Below are 25,874 nucleotides of genomic sequence, written 5' to 3'. Positions count from 1 at the left end.
CTCGGTACCGACTTTGTTGTTTCAACTGCATCGCTGAACTGATATAATGATAATCCCAGAACTTCAGACTGCACTAATATCCAAACCACTGAGAAGACTTGGTATCGACTATGCATAAGATAACTGATTTTTCCACAGAATTGCTTCAGTAAGGCTCTTAGAAATTATTATTAATAATATTGATACTATTATAGTATTAATAATATTAATGCGTGCATAATCAGGTTAGAATTGAAATATTTTATATTCTATTTCTTTTTCCAGGTTGTAAGAGGAGAGGTAGATTTGAGAATGTGTGACAAGGTTAATCACCTTCTGTTTAGTTGGTGAAATCCAGGTAAGAAGGATTGAGACTTATGGAAATTATAAAATATATCCATAAGTCTCAAAGGGGGGAAATGTTACAGAACATCTTGAAAAACAAGGTCAAAAACAAGTGTTAAAAACAAGCAAGAAGAATTAGAAGAATGTAAAGAAGATAGTTCATAACAACTGCACCTGGCACTTAGACATATGACAGATAAAGACTGTCTTCACCAGCTCTCTGCTAACTAGCAATAACTATTAGCACAAGGACGGAATCGTAGAAAAATAGAATGGACTGCCAAAACAGTGCCCTAGAGTTAACTTGTCTCATTATAATCTCATTATAACACTAAGGAACACACCTCCTAGCTAGAAAAGCCCAACCCAATTAAGCCCCCTACTCTCTCAGCAGGTGTGGTGAATTAAAAGAGAACTATAACTTTAAGATGAAGTAAGAAAAGTATTAACCAAGAGTTAATTAAGGGCTAGAACCAGCAGGAATAACTAACGTTGTTAACTGTTTTAAATACCTGTCATGATTTTAACCCGGTGTGCAAGCTTTGAGGAGAAATCCCCTTGCACCCGGCGCCGCAATAAACATGCCTGCTTTATAACTCTGTGTGAGTTGTGAAGTTTGTTTCCGCGTGTCAATACCTCTTTCCCAGGCTCTCCATTTTATTATTTCCATTCTCAATCATTGTCAATACAAGCACAAGGGAGAGGAACATTTGAATATGCACAGGCATTCTACAATTAAAAAAATAACTCTATAAATAAGGGGAATGATATACTTGGCAATGAGGTATAAAGCATAGAGGAAACCCACAAGACCAAGGGCTGTTGCTTAGCACATACATCACACCTGGCAGAGCCCACAAATCAGGGGTCTTGCTGCATATACTGCAATGGCACCAAAAGATCCAGGACCAATATGGCACTTGCAGAAAAATCACTACCAACTTCAGTAGCGCTAAGGAGGTATGCTACACACCTTGGACTTCTCCTCCTCCACAGACATTTGCAGGGAATAATGTGCAGAGCATAGCCCATGCTGCTTGTAACTCACAAACTCACCATGTGGCTCCGTCTCTTTCCTCAAGGGTGGACCAAATTTTACTTGACCAACTAAAGAGGAGAAAAGGAAAACAAGAATCTAAGCTGGACTGCAATTAGACCCAATTCAGCTCCAAAGGCTAACAAAAAAGACAAATCCCGTTTAATGAGTGCATCATAGCCCCACTGATGCAAACTTCTGACACAGGCACACCCCCAACTTGTGCCTGCTGGAAACTAAGGGGCACAGAAAGTACTCTTCCATCACAAAGGCTGCACGATCGCCACTTGCCCCACCTAGTCATTAGAAAGAGGAGGAAAACCATTCAGCAAACAGGGCCGTCAAGTGTCCTCTTTAGAGCAGCAATACAGATGTAATTTAGATAAAACACACAGCCATTGTGGGAATTCCCTCTGGGACCTGTTCTTCGGGGAGATCACTAGCACTAAAGAGCCATGAATGGAGTTTGGAGAGAGCTTATCGCATCTTCCAGGAAAGCCCTTTGGCAGACGCTCATTAACACTCCTCCCCTCAATTTTAGCTTCAGGAAAGACAACTAAAGCGCCAAGGATTGCTCTGATTTAATTCAAACAAAAGAATGACTACAGCTTGGGGGATGGAGTCTGCTTGTAATGGCCAGCGATCAACCACCTCCTCTCCTGATTTCTACAGGACTGTTTCAGTTCAAACTACAACAAGAGACTAAATTAAGGCAGAAAAATCTTCCTCTGCCATTCTGCTACCTAGCACAATCTGGCATCACTCCGAATATCTCTGCTGCAGTGGCATATGAAGCGATACCAGCCAGCTCTCAGAAGAGCTCAGGTTGCGTCCTGTTCAGTTAAGATGAAGCAATAGTGAGATTTGCTGAAGTGCTGACAAAAGGTGTATTCAAATGTTTTACACTAATGTTTCTTTGGCATAGTCATCTAGAACCTATATCCGTAAGTGAAACAGCATAAGTTTTTCTTTTCCTCTGTATCACTAAAAATGTTTCTATATACGTCAGCTATGCAGAATACTAGTTGAAATATGTGAATATCAATGATTATTTTAAGAATATTTAATGTTGTCATATTACACATGCTTACAGTTTATTTCAGAGCGTGTCTTTTCTCTTCTCCCATTTCTACTTCTCGAGTGTATCCTATGAGGCACTACCAGAGGCTAGAGGTGAACAATAAAAGACTTCAATACCAAAATATATTCACTTGAAACCCAGTATTGTGTACCTGGTTTTTAGCAGGTTTCTTTAGCATAATAGCAACAAAGAAAGACAGAAATCAAACAGAAGCTAAAAATAAAGATTGCATGTACGTTTTTGTACATGAAAGTTAGAATTATTTGGAGACATTTTATCTGTAGAGTGTCCTCACCTTCAAGACAAGGGTTTTTAAAACACTGGATTTGAGCAAGTAAAGACAATGCTGGCCAGCATTTGTCTTTGCTCAGATAACATTTCCTTTTTGGCCTCTCAGTTTAACGGTATTGATAGTTGGAAAGTCTTCACTAACATACAGTTAAGTATGAAGACAGGATGCAGTAACAGAATATCTGTTTTCTCTTGTTTACGAAACACTTCAGTCCTGCACTGCTTATCATCTTACATAAGCGTGCTATTTTTTTCCCAGCTGTTAAAGCAGAAAATCAGAAATTTTGTCTTTGACAAAACCGTAGGTGAAATGGAGTTTCAGAGTATTCCAAGATAGAAAATAGAATCTGCAAGAAACACATACCAAAACGCTTGACAAAAACAACTACAGGATCATTCTCTTCTTCTCATAGGAAAGCAAATTAGGAACAAAAGAACAAGTTCTACAGAAGTAGAAAATTATTTTTATGAATGCTTGCTTTGCAGACGAATGGAAACATAATTCCACAAAGAAACAGAAAGCAGAATGCACGACAGAACTCGGGACTGGAGAAGCAGTCCACACATACTGCTGCAAAATTGTTGAAGGACAACCACAAACAAAATTTTAAAGTGTTTTCATCTCTTTCTCTTTGAGCGTCTCTCCCCCAAATATAATGAATTTTGCTAAGGGCCTGGACGTGTGACAGAGCAGCACAACCAAAAGTAAAAGCAACCCTTGAGCCTGTTCCCAGATCACAAAACATTCTGTGCCTCAATGAACCATAAGCATTTAGTTTTGTTGGCAAATGAAAACTTAATCTGATCCTGTGATTAAAACGTATTCCTACCTCAGGATCATCGTCATCAAAATCACGGTAAGTGGAATGATCAGGATTATTCATTTTATCCAAAAGTTCAATAGCAAGACTTGGATTTAATCGCTGGGTAACAAAATGGATGCTGAAAGACAGAAGGAAAAACACAGATTAAAATTCCAACCGCTCATATTAAGCACATTTTAATTTTAGAACTTAAAAAAAATCCCACACATAAATTTATACCTGTAGTAACTTTTCAGCTGTCAGTCTTTTTTCAGGATTTTTTTCTACGTACCGTTTTCACAGAATGATGGAAACTATTGGACCTGTAAAAGGAAGTGGTAAACATGAGAATCAATTGCCCAGTGAAATACATGATCATTATCTACTGAAACAGAAAAGTACTTGCCATTTCATTTTGTCCTTTAATTCAGGAGGCTGGCAGTTGCTTTTCATCATTAGCAAAAGCGCTCTAAAAAAACCAACAGTATTTCTGTGGGTGACATGGCAGTACATACCTGACGTGAATTTTGAATACGTTGTTTAGTTGGCAGGAAGAAGTCCATCCGTTTAAGAGACGCTACCAGGACAACATGACGCATTTATGCAGCAAAAGGAGTTGTCCCAATTTCTATCACGTACATCCAGAACACTTACAACCCAACACCCTTGCAGTACCCCCAAACACCACAAGCACCCATGCAGCCACTACTCCAAATGGATGATTTGGGAAGCTGTACTTACACACCGCGCTTTAACCCTTTGCTCACCTCACGGGATGTAGGTCAAACATTGGAGGCTGAAGCTCAGCGAGCTCTGTAGCAGTTATTCCAGCTGCCCACAGATCACAGAGGTGCTTATAGCCACCTTTTCTTCCTACTGCAGCAACTTCTGGCGCCATCCTAAAGGGTAAAACACATTTTTACATAAACTCCTCGCCACAAATCAAACATTCTTCTGTATGCAGTGGTTTACTACTCTTTTTCCTAAAGCTCTCAATCTATAAGCTCACAGCATATACACTTCCACATGTGGATACATACACAGGCGTGCGTGTGTGCGCGCACATGTGTGTATAAAAGGTTACGTAATGTATACATGAAGTTCTCCTCAATCACCTTCTCGTAACTAACAGGCACTTTCCAAAACAGCTATTTCGCTGTTGTCAGTGGATGAAACCAATCTGCCTCAGGCTGTTCTGCAGGCACACAACAAACTGCCCCTCCACAGCCAAAGAGCCTAAGGGGTAATTATTCACCTACAGTAAAACCCAAATACTATCCATATTCACACACTGCCCCAGAAAGTGATCAACTGACCTTGAAGAGAAGAATTCTAACCAGAAAGAACTCACAAAATGTCAGCGGGGCTCCTGTCATTCCGGCTCGGCTGCTCCGGGTCGGCTCGGCCCGGCGGGACTCGGCTCAGCTCGGGTCGTTTCGGCTCCGCTCCGATCCGCGGGCTCGGCTGGGCTCGGGTCGTTTCGGCTCGGCTCGGCTGCTCTGGGCTCGGCTGCTCTGGGCTCGGCTGCTCTGGGCTCGGCTCGACTCCGCTCGGCGGGACTCGGCACGGCTCGGGTGATTTCGGCTCCGCTCCGATCCCCTCGGCCCGGCGGGACCCGGCGGGGCGGGTCTGGGCCGGGCCCGGTGCCGGTGCCGCAGCCCCCGCCCAGGCGAACCGGCCCGGGCGCTGCCCACGCAGGAGCTCTCCTCGGGCGGGTCCCGGGACACCCCTGCCGAGCTCCGCCGAACCCCCCTCGCTGGGCGGCAGCCGGCGGGACCGAGAGACCCCAGCGGGCGCAGGGTAGAGGCGCGGCGGTCCCGGCCCGCCCCTCCCCGCCCCTCCCGGGACAGAGGGGTCCGCAGCGGCTGTCCCGGGGCTGCTGCCCCACGCCCACCCGTGCGGCGGCACCGAAGCGGGTGGAAGAGGCCCCCGGCTGCCGACCCCAAACGCGCCCCCCCGCAGGAGCTCCCGGAGCGAGGGGGCCCTGGCCGGGGACGCCCGGCGGGCTCCAGCACCCTTCCCTGTACCGAGTTTATTTAAGCCGGTCCTCTGAACCCGAGCGTGGAAGGTTTGCTGCTTTTCCTCAGCTGTGGACGCAGGGCTTCGCAGTACGGACCATTCCTGTCCGGTAATGTCACCGAAAATCGTAACCAAGAAAACTCTCCAACCCAAATGATAGTTTAGAAAGCCGACATTGGTTTATTGCAGCGCTGGGTGCATGGGGGATCCTTCCTCCCAGCGTGCACACCCGGTTGAAATCATGACAGGTATTTAAACAGTTAACAAAGTTAGTTACGCCTCCTGGTCCCACCCTTCAGCTAACTATTGGTTAGGATCTTTCTTACTGCATCTTAAAGATACAGTTCTCTTTTAATTCACTACACATGCCCAGAGAGTAGGGGGCTTATTTGGGTTGGGGGCTTTTCTAGCTAGGAGGTGTGGGTTTTAACAGTATAGTGAGGTAGGTCAGCCTTAGGGCACCCATTTGGGGCATTTCACTGACTTGGCTGTTTGGCCAAGTCTCAAGTTTGCATATCGGCCATTATCAGTAGACCCAGAGGCTATATCAGGTGCTAGGTCTACTTTTGTCTCCAGGTAGACAACATTAACATAACCCAATAGAGCTAATCGCCACAGCCAGCCTGTTTCCGGGAAAACTAATGCATATTTCAGTTTGTGTGACACAGTATCATCTTAACTCATCTGTACAAAGGTTGCACAAAGGGATCTGGGTTTTTTGTATGCTAACTAATTTGTTTAAGTCTTTGGTATCAGTAACACGTTGCCTGCTCCCCAGAGCCACAATCGCAGCCACTGGGTTAGACCTGCAGAAAGAGGTGCCTTTCCGAGGGGTATTTTCTGAGCACGCTCAACATAGACCCATCAGGAGCCCCACAGCCAAGACAAGGAATGATCTCTGGCGTTACAGGAAGCGATAAAAGGGTGACAACCTCTGGGCTCAAGAGAGCGATTGCAGCAGCAATTCCCATCACAGGCATCATAGAATAATGGATGCTGCCCACCCATGTCTAACTCGCACTAAGTCACCCTAATCCCCAAGACACTTCTCTAAGGAACTGCAAATCAGTTAAAACCATGGAAAAAAATAACACTGGGTTAAAAAGATTTATACTTAACACCCACAAAAAACAGACAGAACTGAACAAAAGCCAATGCTGGATATACAGCTAGAAAGCACAAAACAAAGCATTAATGTGACAACTGAAGACTAAGCGCTGCTTCCACATTAAAAGGTTAGTCGTCATGCAACCAGCTACAATTATCACAAGCACATGGACACCCTCTCACAGCAGAGCTTTGCTGTTGCCTGCACAACAGGGAACAAAGTTTTGGGAAGGTAGAAGGAGTTTCTATAGGAGACCTGAGTAAATGGAGAAGGATCCAAGAAATAAAAATGCTGCTGCCAAAATTAAGAATTGTTCTTCCGCTTCAAAGTAATAAACACTTCCAACATGCAAAAAATCCCTACTTCCACCAGTAACTGTAAGCCACAGTGCAGCTTGGAAATGAGTGTTGGCTGCCCAAGTGCTGAGGGCCGCTATCCTGAGGGGAAGCCCAAGTACACACTGCTGCAGAACAGTATCCTGGGGCGCAGGACAGCTCGATCCCATGAAGGGATACGCCGCAGGGGGAAGGAAACTTCAGGTCCCCCAGACAGTGCATCTCTAATGGGGGAGAACAGGAGAGAGGTGTTCCCACTGAATTACCAAGCTGCCTTAACCTGGGGCACTTACTAAATAACAGAACTTGTTGCCAGTGAAACATTACATTTTAGGAACCATTTTTCTTCTACCAGTTCAGAGTGTTCTCAGCCACTCAGTAAAGTAAAAATCATATCCATAAAACACATTCTTCCAGTAGGAAACTTCTCCCCTCTAACCGCACACCAGGGAGGTGGGAAGACTTACACCCTCGCTGTGCTGATGCATTTGCTCCTAGCCTCTGCCATACGATCAAGTGAGAGGGCTAGGCCTCTTCTTCCAAGCTTCCTGAGGCCCTTCGTACCCAACACTTCCACTTTATTCTTAGCTGCTTTCAGAAACCTTAACAGCTTGGGCACAATAGCAAGTTCCTCTGAGCAAGCAGGGCTGTAGCAAGCTCTGGAGATAGGCACTAAGCTCTTTCTTACTGCTGTTACCAGGGCCCAGCTGATGCAGAGCAGCTCAACCCAGGTACTGTTCTTCTACCAGTTCTTTCATCTTCCCCCACTTTCAAGCATCCGGGGGGGGAGAATGAAAAAGAGGGTAAATTGGTGTGAGAACCAAGCAGACAGTACAACTGCTGCTGCTGTCAATAGGATCTCACTTCACAGGTATGCAGCGCACGTCTCCACAGCCCATCCCTGACAGTTTCTTCTCAGATGAGCTGAAACACCACTGCTGCATTTTATTTGCATAAGCACAATTACCTGTGTTTACGCTGACACACACTGAGTGTTCAGTGTTCACGGGCATCACTTCAGTGCTGCTGTATCCCTCTTACTTAGTATTTTAATTAGGCTTTAATGTATTCTAGTGGAAGCCAAATGCTTTTGTTCCACAATTGTTTTCCCTTATTAGGCAGCTCACAAACCAAACGGGACTGCGTTTCAGCTACTAATGAAAACATCACATTCAAGCTAGGCAGCAATCAATATGGGAAGCAGGAACAGGCTCTTTGTTCTGCGACACAAAGACTCCACAGCCTGCCTTCCAGGTAGTACCTCACCGCTAGGTAAACTGGAGCATTAAGTAAACTGAAAAAGGGCTCCCCTATAGCTCGAAAAGAGCCCCCCAAACCCCCAAAAGTCAAAAAACACCTGAAACTTCTGCTCCTGTGGCCCAATTGTTAAATAAAATGGCTTTGGGGCATGCATGAGGCACAGTTTTCCAATTGCACATTGTTTCTCTCTTCCATTAAGCAGTTTCCTAACCAAGCAGAAGGGCAACGCATCCTCTTTTTTTAAGCACCAGCTGCAGGAGTCTGTATAAAACCAGCTAAAGTTCTCCGGCTTTTGCTTGTAGTTAGCCAAGATGGGTGCCCCTACCAGCACCTTCTGGCCCTATCCTTCCCTGGCAATGCAGAGCTTCTGAGCTACCTGCTGCTCTAAAGCCAAAAAAAAAAAGCACTGGGTCTACTGGAATCACAAAGAAGAGGTATTTTATGTGCATATGTTTGCAGCAGGATGATTTGGGAATCTGAATACATCTGCCCTCTGAGACAGACTGCTGACATTTCAAACAGCAAACTACAAAAAAAAAAAAAGCCCACAGATTGCTTCATCAGCTCAACTTGACTTGGCAAGTTTCATTTAAAGAGGAGACAACTTTACTTTAGAAGCACCTCCAGCAGTCAGATTTTCTACTGCATGCTGTAACAACGGGAGACGGTACAGGGTACATCAACAAATAAAACAGTAACGCAGAGATTAAGACCCTCTGAAACAACACATGGATATGGAGCATGTTCTCCAGAATCCAACATAGTACCTGGGGGAGACACGGGGTCCTCTGCTTTGTTACCCTGTCCCTAACACCTCACCTTCCCTTTAGCTGTAGCCTCTCTTGCTCTTTGCTTTGTGGGTAAACAAGTTATAGCACATCAGATTTAGTTTGTTATTTATCCCTTGCAACAGGTTTAAGTGTGCATTGGGGTGTGCACTGGGATATTCTTCCTTAAGGAAATCAAATTGGAACTGTGAGAAAACCCCCTTGTCTGAAACCCAAATCGGCAGAACTTGACTTTACTTACTGAAGCAGTAGCACAGAAAAAAAATTCTTTGTCCATAATTGAAAAAAGGCTAAAACCAGGGGAATCAAACACCACCAGATGAATATTGCTATGAAGAGGGCCACTGTGCCAGTGCGAAGAGGGTGCAAGACCTCCACCTCAAGAGCTGTCCTTGAAAGCTGATGGAACTGCAGAAAAACCAGTGAATCTCTGCTCAAAGACTATTTTTTTCCTCCCTTTTTAATTTCACTTAAGTAGAATTTAGTAGCCAGAAGAGATGGCTGGTGTATGAGGTTTAACCACCCCTGTCCTTCAAGAGCTACAGTCTGGTTCTCTGTCCTTGTTCACAGAAGATTGGAGACAAATTAGCCACTATCTTTTCTTGAGATTAACAATACCCCAATAGATCATTTGAAATGCGCTTTCCTTCATACACTGTCAGCTCTTTAAGTGCATTCACACCAATGCTCTGGGCCTTCTAGCTGGCCATCTCACAAACTCCAATTAAACTGGGCAAAAAGATGTGAAAATCTCCTGGCAAACCTACAGCCGAGACATTCATCATGACAAGTAATTCTGGATGGCCAAATGCATCCATTTTGGAGGAACCCTGTTGGTAGAGAACAAATGCTTGTGCTCTCAAACATGTGGGCTCCTTTCTGCACTCTCTGTGTGAGCATCCAAGATCTGAGACCCATTAAAAAATCCTAGTGATTTTCTTTTCATCTGCTCAAAAAAAAATCTCATCCATCTATTTACCTAGGGCATAGGGGAGATGTTACCATTTGGCAGGCTGCTCAGAAATGTTTGCTGACCCTGCTAACTTCACAGCAATCAAAACCCAGGGACCTTTTCAGTATCAGGTGATAACCAAGAACTGTGGACCAAACCTGAAGCACCTGCAACCCGAGTTCCCCATGGCTCAACTACAGATCCCCATCTGGCATCTTTCCAGTAGAGTGCTACTGAACCACACAAAAATAATTTTTACCTATTGGAATCATGTTGTTGGGCAGGAGAGACTGCTCAGGAGCTGAACACAAATGACTGCCATCATGCTTAGGAACCATTTAAAACACTGATTTTCTGCCATCTGCAGCATAGCTAGTTCTCCTCAGCAGGAGGATATTGTCCTCTACAGGCCTCCCAACACTGAGGGCAAATTCTTAGGCAAATAACTACCTGTCAAACTCCAGAGGAAAGCCAAGTGTGGGGTAAGACATACCCTTGTCAGGTGGTGCTCTGCTGACAGGGCAAAATCCACTGAAATTCGCAGACTATCTGCGTTCACCAACTGCAACTCACACATCAGCTTTCAGGAACAGCTCCAGGACACAGCAGCAATGGCACAGATTGATTTTAAAAGACCAGAGGGGTTATCTCTGGACGTCACAGCCTTCCCCAGCCAGCCCCCCTTCTCCAAATATCCCAGGCACACCCTCTGCTTTAGCAAGAAGAGGCCCAGCAAAGCCTCTCCACACACAGAAGTGAAGAGAGCGAGCACCAGGGCCAGCACACGCACACATAGACGCACATTACCTGGGATGAGGACTGCATTCACATCAGGATTATAAAAATAAACACAGCACAATTAAAATGGGCATTTCTTTTCCTCCCTTTCCCCATCCCATCCATTCCCAGTCCCTAGCCACATTTCTTATTAAGTTTTTGAACCCAATAAGAGTATTTTGACAACACAGGAAAAAAATATTAGGGTGGGAGAGTATTGGCCAGGTAAACCCACAGAAATATGAACTTCTCTGACTTTGATCACTATTGCAGAGGGTGCTGTGACACACAGCGGGACAATATCGCTGTGCTGCTGCGGGAGGTATGTGCTAGCTTTTGCTGGCCCTCCTGGCTGTGCTCCCACTAGATGGCACGTTTCAGAGATGGGAATTCCAGCTCTGTGCTCCGGTACACCGGAGTGAGCGGCCTCACCAGCTGCAGAAAATGCAGCAAAACTCCATTATGAGGAGAGGTGGAGTAAGCCACCAACCACATTCCTAGTTCCTCCAAAGACAAGCCAAGGCAAAAGCTTAACAGCCCTTCCAAAACTGAGACAACTTTGGATCTCATGTCAGTAGGCACCTACCTAGTCCCCATCTCAAGTCCTGATGAGTTCTTGGTTTCCTAGCATAGTAATAATTTATTCATAACTAATGATTATTAAAGTGATGTGTTTTATCAGATCACAGTTTTCTATTTTGCTGTGGCACAGTCTGTATTCCATATTCCAAGGCTGAGGACAGGTGCTCTCAGATCATATCCTTTTATAGCCCTTTCATAACAGAGACAGAAAATGCCTGTAGCCTCAATGCTGAATCCAGGGCAGAGAAGAGGCGCTTATCTCCAAAGTCTCACCCCTGCTTCTGTCCTAAACGCACATTTTCGACACAGAGGCTACCTCAGCAGTGAGAAGGCCTACAGATAGGTGTTTGATAGCCAGGCAAGAGGATACACAGTACAGCAATCCCCCCCACCCCTTCAAGAACTCACCTGGTCTCTTGAGTGGCTTTTTGGTGGGGGTGTCCTTCCTTTTGTTCTGAATGGCAGGGGAATATGGCACTCCAGTGGAGGAGCTGTTCTTACGGAAATGGTCTTCCAGCCCCTTGATGGAGCGGTCAAGCTGGACAGAGCGGATTTGGAAGTAAACAGTCATAAAATCTAGGGAGACAAGGTAGAAACAAGATTATAGGCAAACAGGGAACACTATATGATAAAACAAACCTTTCCTGAAACACTCTGTGCCCCTAAGGGGCCCTAGTAGCATTGATGTGGGACCCGAGGTGGTTTTCCCTCCCAGAGCCTCTCCTATTTTCTTCAAAAACTACTACTTCTTCTTCCTTCCCCCACAGTATTCATTCCAGCCCTCCCACCACACACAACAAGTCTGTGCACCAAGAGCACATCAGTTGTGGAACTGATGGGAGACATTTGCGCAAGACATTGTCAATTCAAGTGCTCAGTTTCTAACATGAGACTTTACACACTTCTCAGGATTCAGGGCATTCAGGAACTAAATGAGGCGTTCATCATTTGAAAGCAGAATACAAACTGACTAACAAGATATGCTATATATGCTTCAGTCGCCTTTGATCATGGAAAAGTTCTTAAGAAGCTTTTAAAAGATGTTTGTCATACTTGGTAAGCACAGTAATCCCCACTCAGAAGCAAATCATTGAGGTGGGGGGTGATTCTAGTAGCTATATGTATGTGAAAGTACAGGTTTCCTGTAACAAGTCCACAAAATTGTTCACTCCCAAAGAAAAAGTTAATAAAGGAGTATAAAGCTGTAGGCAGATTTTGATGCTGCAGAACAGGAAAGAAGAGACATGTACTGACTGAAGAAAGTCGTCTGTGCTGCTTCCCCCCCCGCCCTTGGTCACATTTACTACAAAAAGTTCTGTTCATAAATAGTTCCCAAATGGGAATAAGTGACCAGTGTCTCACACATTTATAACACTTATAATGATGGAGCACTAGATAGTTGCAGCTCCATCAGAAGGCATCACAGATGCAAGTTAAATGGATTTCTGCTATAGGACAGGCTATGCATTAAGACAATTTATGCTTTATTTACACAGCTCGCTCTCTCATCATATTCACCAGATCATTCTGTTCAACTGACAAACCATCACTCACTACAAATGCTGTAAAAAAAAAAAAAAGGAGGATCTTAAGAAGGTGATTGAAAGGAGACTGAACTACTCACCTAAAAGGTGCCACTAAGGCAGTCACTAGTTTTGCTAGCGCTGCTAGCTACCAACGGCAGTGTGAGGCATGGTTTGTTAGCCACAGCAGCACCTGAGCAGAGGCTTCAAGGCTGAAGGTGTGTGATCTACAATCAAAGCTGTACAGTGCTACACACAACCCTCAACACCCTACTTTTGGTCTCAGCCACATGCGGTAAGTAGTTGGAGAGCGCTCACCTGATACAGAACTACAAGGGAACAACACACAGCACTACCAACCTTGATTCCTGCCGTTTTCCACCAGCCAGCCAGAAATGCGGATGATATCGTGCAGGACGCTCTCCGGGAGGTGCTCCAGAGACATCTCCTCCTGCATCTCCATTTCATCATCCCCGCTGATCAGGTCCAGGATGAGGATGGGTGGGACCAGCTTGGTGTGTCGTGTCATCAAGCTGCGGCTTGCCCCTCTCAAAGAGGGATTTCTGGCACACAACAGCAGAAGGACAGAAGCTGCACAGGGCTTCTGTAATCAGTCACTCACAAGTATTTCTGTATAAGAACGTACTTTCTGCAGCGTTTCTAACCACATGCTTCAAACTCCAACACCTGTAACTAAGAAACCTTTAAAGCAAATTAAATAAAAAAGGCTTGGGAGTTGCTCAGTTTTCAAGTGGGATTTAAACAGATCTCCCATTCCGTTCAAGCAGTTGAAGGACTGACAAGAGCTGCTCAGGAAGAGGTTCAATCAACTCCACCACACGTGCAAGATGCACTTTCAGAAGTCCTATGGCACAGTGCGTAGAGAAAGCAAAACGCCACAAGCAGAAACGCTGCCGAGTGCAGACTTAAACAGAAGCCAAAACAATTGTTTCTTTAGCTGTGCCCAAACACCTTCTTTACAAGGCAGCAAGCAAGAGGGCAAGCAGCAGGGCTACATCTGTCCCTCTTACCCATGCCAGGTTCCAGACCCATGACCTACCATGCGGTTCAGCTCTGGGCTGTCTGGATTGTTGTCCTGGAAGTATTCCACCGCCTTCTGGATTTTGTCCATGCAATTCAAGTACTCCTTCAGCCTCCCAGTGGGGCTGAAAATTAAACCAAAAAGAAACAGAAGAAGCAAAGAAAGAAGGTATCAAGAAAGCACCAGACCAAACTCGGGATAAAAATAACAAGGAACATTTAAATTGCCTTTTCTTCAACTAGGAGGAGGTCATGGGATTCCCTTTTGCCTCCACTCAATAGCACAGCAGAATACCCAATCAATGCAGCAAGTGCAGAAGTACTGATGATGGAGCAGCACACAACTCTCAGCCTTGCCATCCTTTCCCAGTCAGGCCCTGATGGGAAGGTAGAGGAAGCTGCACATCCCACCCCAGAGAAGGGCCATCACAGCACCTTCCCAGAGACTGAAAGTAGGCTCCAGAACAGTTCCGATTCATCCTGGATGCAGCGACAACATCAACAAGGCAGGAAGAACCTTTGGGAAAAGGGTGGAGGAAAGAAGAGAAGCCACCAATGCTCATCAGATTCATATGGCAGCATGTCTGCAAATCCTGGAAGAGACACCAGGGTCTGAGCAGACTTTGCCCTCTGGGGATTGCTGAAGGTCAAGTCAGGCAGCTTCATTGTGGACTGACAGTGGGAAAAGAGTGTGGGAAGGGTACAAGGAACATTATGATGAGTGTGTGGAGTCAGGTCCCCTACCAGAAGTTCAACAGGATGAAGCATCCCAGTAAGATCTAGCTGCTCAACTCACCCTTCCTTTATCATCTTCTCTGTGTCCTTAGCCACATGGGAGTAACTGATGACGTGATCCAAGCAGGACAGGGTCTTCTCCACGTTCTCCTGCAAGCGCTGCAGGTTCTCTGTCTGTTTATGGACAGGGATGATCGAGTTCTCCAGCTTCATCAAACGACTTTCAAAGGAGGAAAGAATAGAAACCTACACGCCAAGAGAGAAACAGAGAGCTGAGGACATCCTTCCACCTGGACCCATACAGTTGGACAGCAGTTAGAGCAGGGCAATCAGGGACCTTCAAGTCCCAGCTTCACTTTTTGGGCTCTGCTACTAATTTGCCATGGCTCCTAAAGCAGGCTGTTTAATCCCTCTATGTCCGAATTTGTATTAATAACCACAAAATAGATCACCTGCCATACAGAGATGGGCCAAGCTTGAATTAGATGTTTGTAAAGTGTGAAGCTAATGTTTCAAGACAGTACTAAGGAGGAGCAAAAGTTTATTTGACAGCAGAAAACAAAACCACAGGAACTGCCTAGAGGTGCCCTAGGTAAAAAGAACAAAAACATAAACCGGCTGCCACTTTGCTCCATACCACTAAGACCCAAATATGAGATGCACAACACGACGACACAGGACCAGTATAGCAAGAACCTTCTTTTCCATCATAGACATTTAGTTTTTAAAAGGGACTGCGATATTGCTTCTGAAAGGTGGAAAACCTCTTAGTAAGCTCATAAATGGAGCCTTAATGTCATCTTTTCCAGGCAAAAATGTAATTCTTTCAAGACTCACTCCTACGTTATGTTTTCCACACTTCTCTGGCAGTGCCTCTATGACCTTCTTGAAGCACTAAGCCCAAAACGGGACATAGTATACTAGCTGAGGGCTTAGGAGCAATTAGAGCATGGTAATTACTTTCTACCTCCTAAGCAGAACATTCCCAAAATAAAACTCCAAACGAGACCTGACTTTATGAAGCAACAACATGATGCTGTTGCACAAACTAGTCTGGGGTCTATTAATACCAATTCCCAAGAGAGAGGACAGACTCATTTGAGCCCTCATCTCCTCAGGAGAGAAGCTTAGGATTTAAACATTCATCAGTTTCCCACTTCGCCCAGCCACTGAAGTGTCAAACACAGATGCAGAGCAAGTGGTTCATTACTCTGCATTCCTCAGATAGGCACAATGACAGCCTTGAAAACAGATTGTCCTAAGAAAAAATAAACTGAGGCCCAACATTAGGGCTGAACTTCAAGGACCTCCTTACCATGTTCTTTGTAAGCTGGTCACTCTTCTCAAGGCTCTCTTTGATAAAGGACAGGGTTTCTTCTTCCTGTCAGCAGGATGAAAAACGAGTCTTCAATTCTGAACACGGAGCATTTAAGTCACTACATGCTACACGTACGTTTTTACAAGTCCTGGTAAACACTGCAGCAAACAATGTTTGATCTGATGCTGACACCACATTTTAATATGCCACCTCTTCGCAGAAATCGCAACAACTGACCCGAGGCGAGAGATGCATAACAGAAGTGAGGGGTTTATGGATTACTCATTTCCCTCTAATATCCCAAGCCCATGAGCCTTAGCACACTGAAGTCACAGCACAATATAACATTAACACCTTTACCACAGAGGCACACTGGCACAAGACCACATTTGCCTGCCACAGCACAACACAGGTGTTGCACAGGCACCATCCAAATCCCCCACACAGCCGTGAACTCAAGCAGCCAACGCAAAGCAACCACCAAGGGCTGTTTTCAAGTCACCAAAGCCCAGAGATGGGGTGGGGGGGACGGACGGGACACAGCAACCTGCAAGGGCTGGCCCCACAGGCTGCACCTGAGGACCTGAAGGGAGAGCCCCCAGAAGCTACCAGGCCCTAAGAGCAGGGCCCCAGCCCCAAAGCGGGGGGCAGAAATACCTCCTGACCCTGAAAACTAAGGGCCCTCGGCCCTGAAGGGGACCTGGGGATGCTGACAGCCCGGAGCGGGGTGACCAGGCCCTTAGGGGGCCGCGGGACGCTCCCAGGCCCGGAGGGGGCCTCCGTGCCAGCTCCCAGGCCCATCTCCTAGGCAACGCGCTGGGGCTGCGGGCCCGGGACCAGGCCCCGGCCCCGGCAGGGCCCGCAGCAGGGCCCTAGCCCAGCCCTACCTGCTTGAGCTTGCCCTCGATCGCCCTCCTGCGGGCCGACACCTCCTCGGCGGGGATCATCCTGCCGCGGAGCGCCGGGGCCGCGCTCCACCGTTCAGTCCCACTGCAGACACCCTCTTCCGCCCTCCCGTCACTGCCGCGGCGCCATCTTGGGAGCGGCAAGACACATTGAGCATGCGCAGCACGACCAAGGGCCCTCTGGAGAGTGGTCTCCATTTAAGTAGGGGCCGGAAAGGCACCAGCCCTGAACGCGCATGCGCTGTTGTCCCAGAGGGGAAGAGGCGCATGCGCACTGCCCCTCGTGACGGGCAGTTTGGGAGTAGTGGGCAGCTGCGCCGCCATGTTGGAAGTGGTGTGGCGGGTGCCAGGGTGGCACCCCATTTCTGTCAGGGCAGGACTGGCTCCCCAGGCCCGCCATCCCCACTACGGCCTGGCCGAGTCGAGCTCCTCCAACCCCAGTATCACCGACGTCCCCACAGGACACGACGTCCTGACGGGGGTCCAAAGCCACCCAGCCTTCCCCCCTGCCAAGCTGTTGGGGCGGCCAGGCCCAGGGCCACTCTGCCACACACCGTGAGGGAGAAACGAGGTGTGGAGGAAGATTACAGGGGTTTGAGCCCAGGGAAATTAAATTGTAGAGATTTGAGTATGAATTATGGAAATGTAGACATTTGCAGGAGTGCAGGTCACTCCACTCCCATCCAGCATCCATTTTCCAGAAAGAAAGGCTACCACCACAGGGAAGGTGCTGCCTTCTCCTGCGGCATAGGTGGGGATGGCCGGGTTTATCACACGCTGAGGCAGTTACGGGGCTCTGCAACCTCACAAACCACATCCAGCCTGGCACAGGGAGCTGCTTTTATCAGTACAGACAGTCCCAGCCTGCCGTCTCATGGTGCACCGAGGCAAGGCCCCTGCTGCGTGAAGGGACTGGTGTGTTCTCATCCATCTTCCCCTTGTCAAACCACCCCGGGCTCTGGAAAGGAGCTGAAACAGCCCGACTGGTCTCTTTTGTTCAACAACTTCGGTGTGTTTCATAACCCACCTTATCATGCTGCAAGCAGCTGTGACCGGGCTCTGGCTGCTGTGAGGGCCGATGCACAGCCAGGGCACTGTGTTTTCTGTGTGTGACATTGCCCAGCCATGACTGCCTGCCCGTGTTTTATGGGGACACCTGCTAGAGGGGATCTTGTCCTGTGGGTACAAGAGAGAAGAGCCCTGTCCAGGGTCAGCACTCAGCATGTCTTGTGCTTTTCCCCGCTGGGCTGGTGTGATTGGGAAGGTTTCTTTTTCTCCGTGTACAGCAGAGCCATCTCTTTTTTTTATAGCAATCCATGCTTTTTCTGCTAACACTCATCCCCTCATTCAAAGAGCACCCAGGGCCAAAATGAAATCTCCCCTCTCTGAGCCTGGGCAACAATCGTGTGTGCTCCCCTGAATAGTGCTGTATATCTCCTGAAAACCCAGCAAAAATGTTCCCTCACCCCTTCATGGGGTGACTGAGCCCTCAGAGCAAAGAAGGGGAGCTGGGATAGAGGCACCCAACCCATGTCGCCGCTGCCAGCTAGGGTGCAAAGGGTGAATAAATATACAGAAAGTCAGTCTGCCAATAAATAGTGTAAAAACTACCAGAGTCTGTGCAAACGTGAGGTGCAACGGCACATCCAAGGGGAGGCAGCAGAAAAAACCTGGCTTGCTGGTCAAATGAAAAAAGTCAAAGCAGCAGAGGTTATTTCTGGTAAAATGAAAAAGAAAGGGTAGAAACACTGCAGTTTGAACACGTTAAAATACAGTGCAAAAGGGCGCAAAGCACACCTGGGATCTTTGGGTTGTAAATACCCCCCCGGCTCATTGCTGGCAGTTTCTCCAGAGTCCCTTTCCAGCCCCTTCTCCCACCATCCCAAGTGGCAGCACTGCCCCACAGCTGTGGGCACAGAGAGGTACCCGCAGCCTGGCCCTGGCCAGCCTCACACCCAGCCCCACATCCCTGAGCCAACCTGCCCTCCCCATGGGGCTCCCCGAACCTGCTGCCCCCAGACCCGCCACCCCTCACCCTGCCTGCGCCGGCCGGGCTGGCAGCTGAGCGTGCGCTGCTTTTCTTCCCTGCCTTGGCAGAGCCCAACCGCTCCTCGGCGTAATTGGCCTCGCGAGGGCTTGGCTATTCCTGCGGTTCCTGTGCGGCTCCTCTCACCGCCCTGTACCCAAGAGGGCTCTGAAGCCACTTGTGTTTCTCAGGGCATCTACAGGGCCAGGTGGGGACATGGCACAAGCAGAGGGATAGCCCCAGGCACTGACACCATGTCACCCTCAAGAGCTCCCCGCAGGGGCAGGGAAGGATGCTCCAAGGGTTGGGAGCAGCTCCCAGGACTTGGGACCCCGGGCACAGCCACCCTTATGTCGCACAGGCGGGGTGTAACCATTGTCACGCGTGTGGTGGTTTGTGCCTCAGTTTCTCCGCGGGGCATTGCTGTGCTACCGCGGAGAGGGGTGATAGCACCCATGTAGCAAGGGTGGGTGTGCAGCCAGGGCTGGGCTGGTGAGATGTCCCCTACCTCCAGGGGAGAGGATCAGGCAGAGCCAGGCTGTGCTGGAGGGAAACAAAGAGGCAAAAGGGTTTTTTCTTCTCCTTTTTTTTCTTTCCTTTTTTTTTTTTTTTAATTTGAAAATAACTTTCCATGGAAAAGGTTAAATTGCACACATATCGCTGCAGTTCTTCAGCATCGAGGCCCCGAAACAGGAAAATATAACAAAACCAACAAATAAAAAGGAGCATTGCCAATACAGATATAAACACCTACACTGACCCCCAAAGCCCCCCAAAGACATGGCCTTCACTCCCCAGCCCCGGGACACCGTCCCCAGCTGTGCGGTGGCATCCCAGGGCACTTCAGGTGTTGGCACCTGGGCAAAGCAGTGGCCCAGTCCCAGCTCTGCTGCTTGCGTGAGCCGAAGATGTTGGTTCTTAGCCTGTCCCACGCTTTACCGGCGGGATGCGGGACCTGCACTCCCACATCCACGGCTCCAACCCTCTCCCCAAATGTGGGTGCAAATTACTCCAAGGGTAATTTATATAGTTTTTTAAAGGCTTGTTTATTGATTCTTGCACTACAACTACACTCTCAATAAATTATATTGCTCACATTAAAGGTCCTAAGTGCTTTTGTAACCAAACAAGAAATTCTTTACAATCTTCCATTTTTCAGTAAGTCTAAGACATACAACTAAAACTACAGCTTCTACTTACTCCTACCTAATATCTACTCTAACTCTAATAACCTACAGCGAAGGAGAGGCAAAGGAGAGGCGAAGGATCCCGTTCTTGAGAGCTTCAAGTCAAGTTTCAGCAGAGTTTGGCTCCACTCCCGAAATGTTTCTGAGCTGCTTTGCAGAGACCTTGCCACACTCTCGCTGTGCTCCGAGCCAAAGGGCCAAAGCTTTGGTTTGTGTCAATCCCGGCGGCTCTCCCGGATGATGAGCTGCTCCCGGCTGGATGGAACTTCATCTCCACTGCCATCCCCAGAGCCCGTGGCACTCACAGTCTTTGGCCTGAGCTCCTGGATGGAGCCTGAATGTGGATTTCCTTCCTCCTTGGTCTCAGCTGGGAGCATTTGATGTGGAGTGACCCCATTGCCACCAGCTGATGGCCATGCCACAGTGTTTTCCTTACAGCTCCCCCAAAAACGCATTCTTAATCGGGGTCCTGCGTTGCCCTGGCAGCCACTCATAACCTGATGGATGAGCAAAAGAAGTGGAGAGCAACAGTCTCAGACCAAAAAAACAGAGAGGGGCTATGTCAGCTGGTGAAAGACAGAGAGGGTTTATGGTGGCCTAGACCCTTCAGCAACTGCAGCGAGAATTTTGGCTATAAAAAATACGAAAGCTCGTTCTGGGAGCACCTCGGTCCCTACTGCTCCTCTCCTGCCAGGGCCAGTTCCTGGATCTTTAACGAAACCTGTTGCTGCTGCTCCAGGAATCCTCCCTCGCCTGGTCTTGGTTTACAGAACAATGAACACAAGCCTTTAAAAACAGTGAAAATATAAAACAACTCTCAAACTGTATTTCCCCTATCCCCCCCACTATTAAGAAATTCTAGTGCTAAAAATATAGGTTTCTTTGAATAGATAATATATAATAGATTATATAAAAACATCTAAAGAGGCAGACTTGCTGAATTTATAAACCTTTTCTTCTTCCCTAGGCACAAGTCGGGAGGGAGGTTGAACTCGGAGAATCCAGAAGGGACCTCTATTTGCTTGCTAGCTAATAATCACACTATATCTACTAACTACCCTAGATAGAGAAAGGAAAGAGAGACAGAAATGGAGAGACGAAAGGGTGAGGAAATTGCATTTAATCTATAGAGTCCTAAGCCGCCAGGAATCACATGTCTTGGATGGAATTTAGCAGGTGCTCTCCTTTAGCCCTGAAGGAACAGATGTTGTGTCCATTTTCACAGGAAAAAAAAAAAAAAAAAGGATAATTCACATTTCTTCCTTTAAAAGTAAAAAAATAAGTAGTGTTCTATTTCTTCTCTCATGGACTAGAGACTTCTGATGTGTCCTTTAAAGATCTATCAAGCAGTTCCTGTGGTGGTGTTTTTTTCTCCCCCCGGTGTTTCTGTGAATAATCTTATGATGAAGCTGGTAAAAATCACTGTGGATGTCTCTGTCTCTAGAAAATCTTGTCCCTTGTAAGTCCCAGCAGCATGGGGGGAGCATCCTACTAAAGTCTGTGTGGGCTTGGAATGGCGACTGGCCTCTTATAAAAGGGCCGTGAGACTGCTCCAGTCGCTCGCATCCACTGGCAAAGAGGTATCGTTGAGGTCAAACAACTGATCTATGTTGATGCAGTTGGAGAGGAGATCGTCTGTCTCTTCATCCCAGGGATGCTGCAGGAAAGACGTGGCCATCAAGGTTTCGTCAAAGTCCAGGTTGTTCAGGCTGGGTTCAGTGAGGACCTGCTCCTGCCCCTGAGGACAGTCGACGTGGTGCCCTTGTACCGTCAAGTCCGGGTTGCGTGTTGCGGGGCTTAGTGGAGGTGTGAACTCCAGATCCCCGAAAATGGAGAGGTCCCCACTCAGGTTGGTGTCTAAGATGGCCTCCCAGTCAAAGTCACCTTTCAGCGATCCCAGCTCGGTCTGCTCTTCCTGGGTCAGCAAGGCAGAGCTGGAAAGCCGCGACGCCTTGGCCGTTCGCTTGGGCAAGGGCTGCCTGCGCTTCTGGCCTGCTTTGCCATCCTCTGGATTCCGGTTCTCGTTGCCAGTGACTTTTTCAAATTCTTTCAGCAGCTGCTGCGACTCAGTGTTGACGTAGAGGATGCTATCGGTGGTGCAAGTTGAAGTGGCCGAGTTGGTGACGCACCGTACTTCTTGCTGGGCTCTTCCGGTGAAGGACGGGGGGATCTGCACTGGGGGCATCCTCCGCTTTTTGAAGGGACCGTTCTTGAGCCGGTCAGCATGTTGGGGGTCCAGCTTCCAAAACCCGCCTTTCCCCGGCTCGCCCTTCTCCCGGGGGACCTTGATGAAGCACTTGTTCAAGGAGAGGCTGTGCCGGATGGAGTTCTAGACCCAAAAGAGAAAAAAACCCCAAGGCTGAATGCTTGTCTGCTACTGCAGCACCTACCTGTGTGGGAAGGCTGGTGGAAAAGCATGTTTTCAGCAAGGACCTTTGGAAAAAGAAAGCAGAAATGGCAACGTCAAGACATCCCGGGCTTCTGCCCAGCAGAAGCTCCTCCGCCCCGCAGAAACTCCCCTGCCCCGCGTCACCAGCAGAGTTTTCTTGCCTCCTGTCTAATCCAGCCAGAGGTGGCAGGAGCCAAGGGGTTCAAGCTAGGACTTGCCAACCAACGGGAAGCTTTTGGGCAACTCTCCTTGGCTGTAAACGGCGGCCATGGGGCCTTGAATCATGCAGAGCACTGAGAGAAACCAGCCAGACTTGCTCTAGGCCTGGAGCTAAGCTGGAGGAGGTCGGGTTCTCCTTCATGGGTAAGGAGGAAGAGGAGGGTCTTTACACCAATGTGGCCACGGCTTCATTAAAAGTGGCAACACATGGCAGCACCGTGGGGGACGGCATCATCAGGGCCCTCCTTGCATCCCCCAGTTCATCTGCGCCTCTTGCTAGGAAAAATATTTGGCCAAAAACCAGGCAGCATGCCTCCCCGCAGCCAGGCTGACACAAACCAGACAGGCAAAACTGCAGAGACACGTGGGCTGTCCCACCTCAGCCCTGTGTGTCCCCAGTGGTGCCTCCTGGCCCAGGGAAGCTCGGTGTGAAATCACTGCATCTTCATCAACCACCACTCAAACGAGCCAGGGGGAAAAAAAAGGAAAAAAAAAAAAAAAAAAAGAGGAGTTTCTGCTCCCGTCGAGCTGTTCTGAAACCCTGAATGTGCCTGGAGTGATGTGAATAATCAGAAAGGAAACTCAGTTATTGGGTAAATAACCCAGCGTTGGACTCCACAAAGCCAAGACTGTATTAAGAGATTGGATATGGTAGAGGGTTTTTTTTTTTTAATGTTGCCTGGATATCTTTATGCTTATTCATCCAGAATCCGTAGTGCCGAATAGGAAAAACAAGGCTTGAATGCTTAGAGCTGTTGAAAAACACGCATACGCGCAACCCCCCCCCCCCCCAAACCCCTCCTCTGGGCTGAAGCTCCTTGGGTGTGTTGGCTTTTCTCCAAAGCACTCAGCTCCCACAGGAATATATCCATCTCCCCCTGGAGTATGGGTGGCATGACCTTTCCAGGCTGTCTTCACGTACGGGAATCGGGATAGGGGATGAGAACACAGCCTCGAAAAGAAAGAAAGAAAGAGGAAGAAAAAAGGAAAGAAAAAAGGAAAGAAAGAAAGAAAGAGGAAGAAGAAAGGAAAGAAAGAAAGAGAGAGGAAGAAAAAAGGAAAGAAAGAAAGAGGAAGAAAAAAGGAAGGAAGGAATGAAGGAAGGAAGGAAGGAAAGAAAGAAAGAAAGAAAGAAAGAAAGAAAGAAAGAAAGAAAGAGGAAGAAAAAAGGAAAGAAAGAAAGAAAGAAGAAAGAAAGAAGAAAGAAAGAAAGAAGAAAGAAAGAAATAAGAAAGAAATAAGAAAGAAAGAAAGAAAGAAGAAAGAAAGAAAGAAGAAAGAAAGAAAGAAGAAAGAAGGAAGAAAGAAAGAAAGAAAGAAAGAAGAAAGAAGAAAGAAAGAAAGAAATAAGAAAGAAAGAAATAAAAAAGTAGCAGGAACACAGGTAGCCCTGCAAACAATCCAGGCTGTGGTAACTCTGAATTTACAGTTTAACGAAATTTTACAAGGGTCAGAGACTTGCAAGCTGAATTCTCTGCTCCCCATCTCCCCTCCCCATCCCAAACTTCATTCAGCCTGGGCTGCCCTCTGTTATTACCCGGCCGGTTAACATATTTATCATTCCTGCCTGCAACAATCCTGTAAAGCCCCTGCATCTCTGCAGAGAGCGATTGAAAACCTTCTTTCTTTTTTTAATAAACACATTTAATTAAAACCGTGGTGATTACCCAGCTGTGAGTTTGCAGGAGAAAGTCAACGGACTGGCACACAGCTCCTCCTCCCGCATTGCTCCCATAGGTCCCCCCAGCACAGGGGAGGCTGGGGGACCCAGGTGGCCCTGGAGAGGGACCGGAGGGTTTCCTTCCCCGTGATGGGCTTCAAGAGCCGCTGAAGACCCACCTGCCTGGGGAGAAGGTGGGCAACGCCTGGGCAGGGGCTTTGCAGAGGTTTTGCCTGGGTGAGCACCGCTGCCGGGATCATTGGCACACTGCGGATTTGGGCTGGGAATAACCCGAGCGGAGGGACGAGCCACCCAGGTCCCTCCTGCCCTGCCACATCCTAGAAAGCCTCACGTGCCAGAGGTCCCTTCGCGTGATGGAGGAGAGCGGCGAGCCAAGGTGGCTGGGAAAAGCCCCTGTGCTTCAGGTTGTCCCCAAAGCTGGTGAGCCTGGGGGCTGTCCCCTACCCCCTGGGGACATGCTTGTGCTAGCTGGGGACAGCAGCTCTATTTGACCTCACAGTGGAGGCTGTGGAAAGCCCTCCCCAGCCCTGCGGGGAGAGGGGACAAGACAAGAGGGCTCCAAATCGCCTACCTGCCAGGTGGGATCAGCATGTCGGAAGTAGCAGAAGTTGTCAGTAATCCACTGGTAGATGGCAGAAAGGGTGACTTTGGGCTTATTGCTGGCCTCCATCGCCATGCAGATGAGGGTGGCGTAGGAGTAGGGCGGCTGGACGTGGGGGTTGGTCTTGTAGTCGATGTCATCCATGAGCTGAGGGTTCACGGCCATGGTGTTGTGCGCCGTCCTCGAGGTGCAGGAGGAGATGGGATTGCAGGGAGTGTGGGGGATGCCCATGCACGCTGGGTCGGCGGCCAGGGGCGAGCATGGGGCAGCAAAGCTGGGGATCCTCTGACAGTTGTGGGGGTCCTGGCCGCTGGGGCAGCAGGAGGACTTGCCCATGCTGGGGTTGGCAATTGAGAAGTCCTGCAGCCACATGAGGCTGGTCAGGCTGTCATCCAGGTCGTCCGCGTCCCCCATGCTGCCCTTCTGCCCTCTGTTCTTTCCAGCTGGCAGGCGGCTCAGCCACCCCTCAGCCATGCCTTGGCACGTCAGCAGCTCTTGGTTCACGGGATACACGTGAAGAGGAGGGAGGGGACGGGGCAGATCCTGCAATAAAAACAGGGAGAGGGTTGAGGGTCTCTGAGGCGCAGCCGCTCTGTAGCACCCTGGCAGGGTTGGACCTGGGTGGTCCCGGTGCCGCTGGGTGAGACCCATCCCCGGGGTGCTGTGCACCGGAGCCGCAGTGCCCCACTCCCCCAGGGTGCAAAACATCTTCCAGTTCCCCTCTGGCTATCGACTGCCCTGGCTTTCATCCTATTTCTGCTCCTCCCTTCACCTGCCACCCCGAAAACACCCCGGCGGGGGCGAGCGCGGAGCCTCCCCAACACACCCTCGCTCAGAGCGAGCCGGGAGATTCAAGCTCCCGTTATCCCCGGGCTGGGGAGGCGGCGTCTGGC

The 25,874-nt window shown here is 48.4% G+C and overlaps 3 protein-coding genes across 3 annotated transcripts; all 3 read right to left on the bottom strand.

The window, feature by feature from the left end:
• Positions 1-10,580: 10,580 nt before the first annotated feature.
• Positions 10,581-13,342, bottom strand: LOC132317160 (exocyst complex component 7-like). The gene is made up of 3 exons (XM_059818241.1): positions 13,240-13,342; positions 11,765-11,932; positions 10,581-10,816 (listed from the first exon to the last, which is right to left on the bottom strand). The coding sequence occupies exons 1-3, from the start codon at positions 13,340-13,342 to the stop codon at positions 10,581-10,583; spliced, it is 507 nt and encodes a 168-aa protein (XP_059674224.1).
• A 4-nt stretch (positions 13,343-13,346) lies between these two features.
• Positions 13,347-16,955, bottom strand: LOC132317159 (exocyst complex component 7-like). The gene is made up of 5 exons (XM_059818240.1): positions 16,861-16,955; positions 15,971-16,036; positions 14,717-14,901; positions 13,940-14,045; positions 13,347-13,442 (listed from the first exon to the last, which is right to left on the bottom strand). The coding sequence occupies exons 1-5, from the start codon at positions 16,918-16,920 to the stop codon at positions 13,347-13,349; spliced, it is 513 nt and encodes a 170-aa protein (XP_059674223.1). The 5' UTR covers positions 16,921-16,955.
• Positions 16,956-21,619: 4,664 nt separating this feature from the next.
• LOC132317100 (forkhead box protein J1-like) lies at positions 21,620-25,455 on the bottom strand. Its single transcript, XM_059818067.1, has 2 exons — positions 24,952-25,455; positions 21,620-22,420 (listed from the first exon to the last, which is right to left on the bottom strand). Exons 1-2 carry the CDS (start codon positions 25,453-25,455, stop codon positions 21,620-21,622), a joined length of 1,305 nt encoding a protein of 434 aa, XP_059674050.1.
• Positions 25,456-25,874: the final 419 nt, after the last annotated feature.

This window comes from Gavia stellata, chromosome 5, assembly GCF_030936135.1.
Source record: "Gavia stellata isolate bGavSte3 chromosome 5, bGavSte3.hap2, whole genome shotgun sequence".
Lineage (NCBI taxonomy): Eukaryota > Metazoa > Chordata > Aves > Gaviiformes > Gaviidae > Gavia > Gavia stellata.
This window is presented reverse-complemented; position numbering and strand designations above follow the sequence as displayed.

Coding starts and splice junctions, on each gene's coding strand:
- LOC132317159 (XM_059818240.1), bottom strand. CDS start 16,920: ATGATCCCCGCCGAGGAGGTGTCGGCCCGCAGGAGGGCGATCGAGGGC. Junction 16,037..16,860: donor TCGAGGGCAAGCTCAAGCAG/GTAGGGCTGGGC, acceptor TCCTGCTGACAG/GAAGAAGAAACCCTGTCCTT. Junction 14,046..14,716: donor GAGAAGATGATAAAGGAAGG/GTGAGTTGAGCA, acceptor TTTAATTTTCAG/CCCCACTGGGAGGCTGAAGG.
- LOC132317100 (XM_059818067.1), bottom strand. CDS start 25,455: ATGGCTGAGGGGTGGCTGAGCCGCCTGCCAGCTGGAAAGAACAGAGGG. Junction 22,421..24,951: donor ATGCTGATCCCACCTGGCAG/GTAGGCGATTTG, acceptor TTTTGGGTCTAG/AACTCCATCCGGCACAGCCT.
- LOC132317160 (XM_059818241.1), bottom strand. CDS start 13,342: ATGGAGATGCAGGAGGAGATGTCTCTGGAGCACCTCCCGGAGAGCGTC. Junction 11,933..13,239: donor GGAAAACGGCAGGAATCAAG/GTTGGTAGTGCT, acceptor TTGTCTCCCTAG/ATTTTATGACTGTTTACTTC. Junction 10,817..11,764: donor AAAGCCACTCAAGAGACCAG/GTGAGTTCTTGA, acceptor ATGTGAATGCAG/TCCTCATCCCAGGTAATGTG.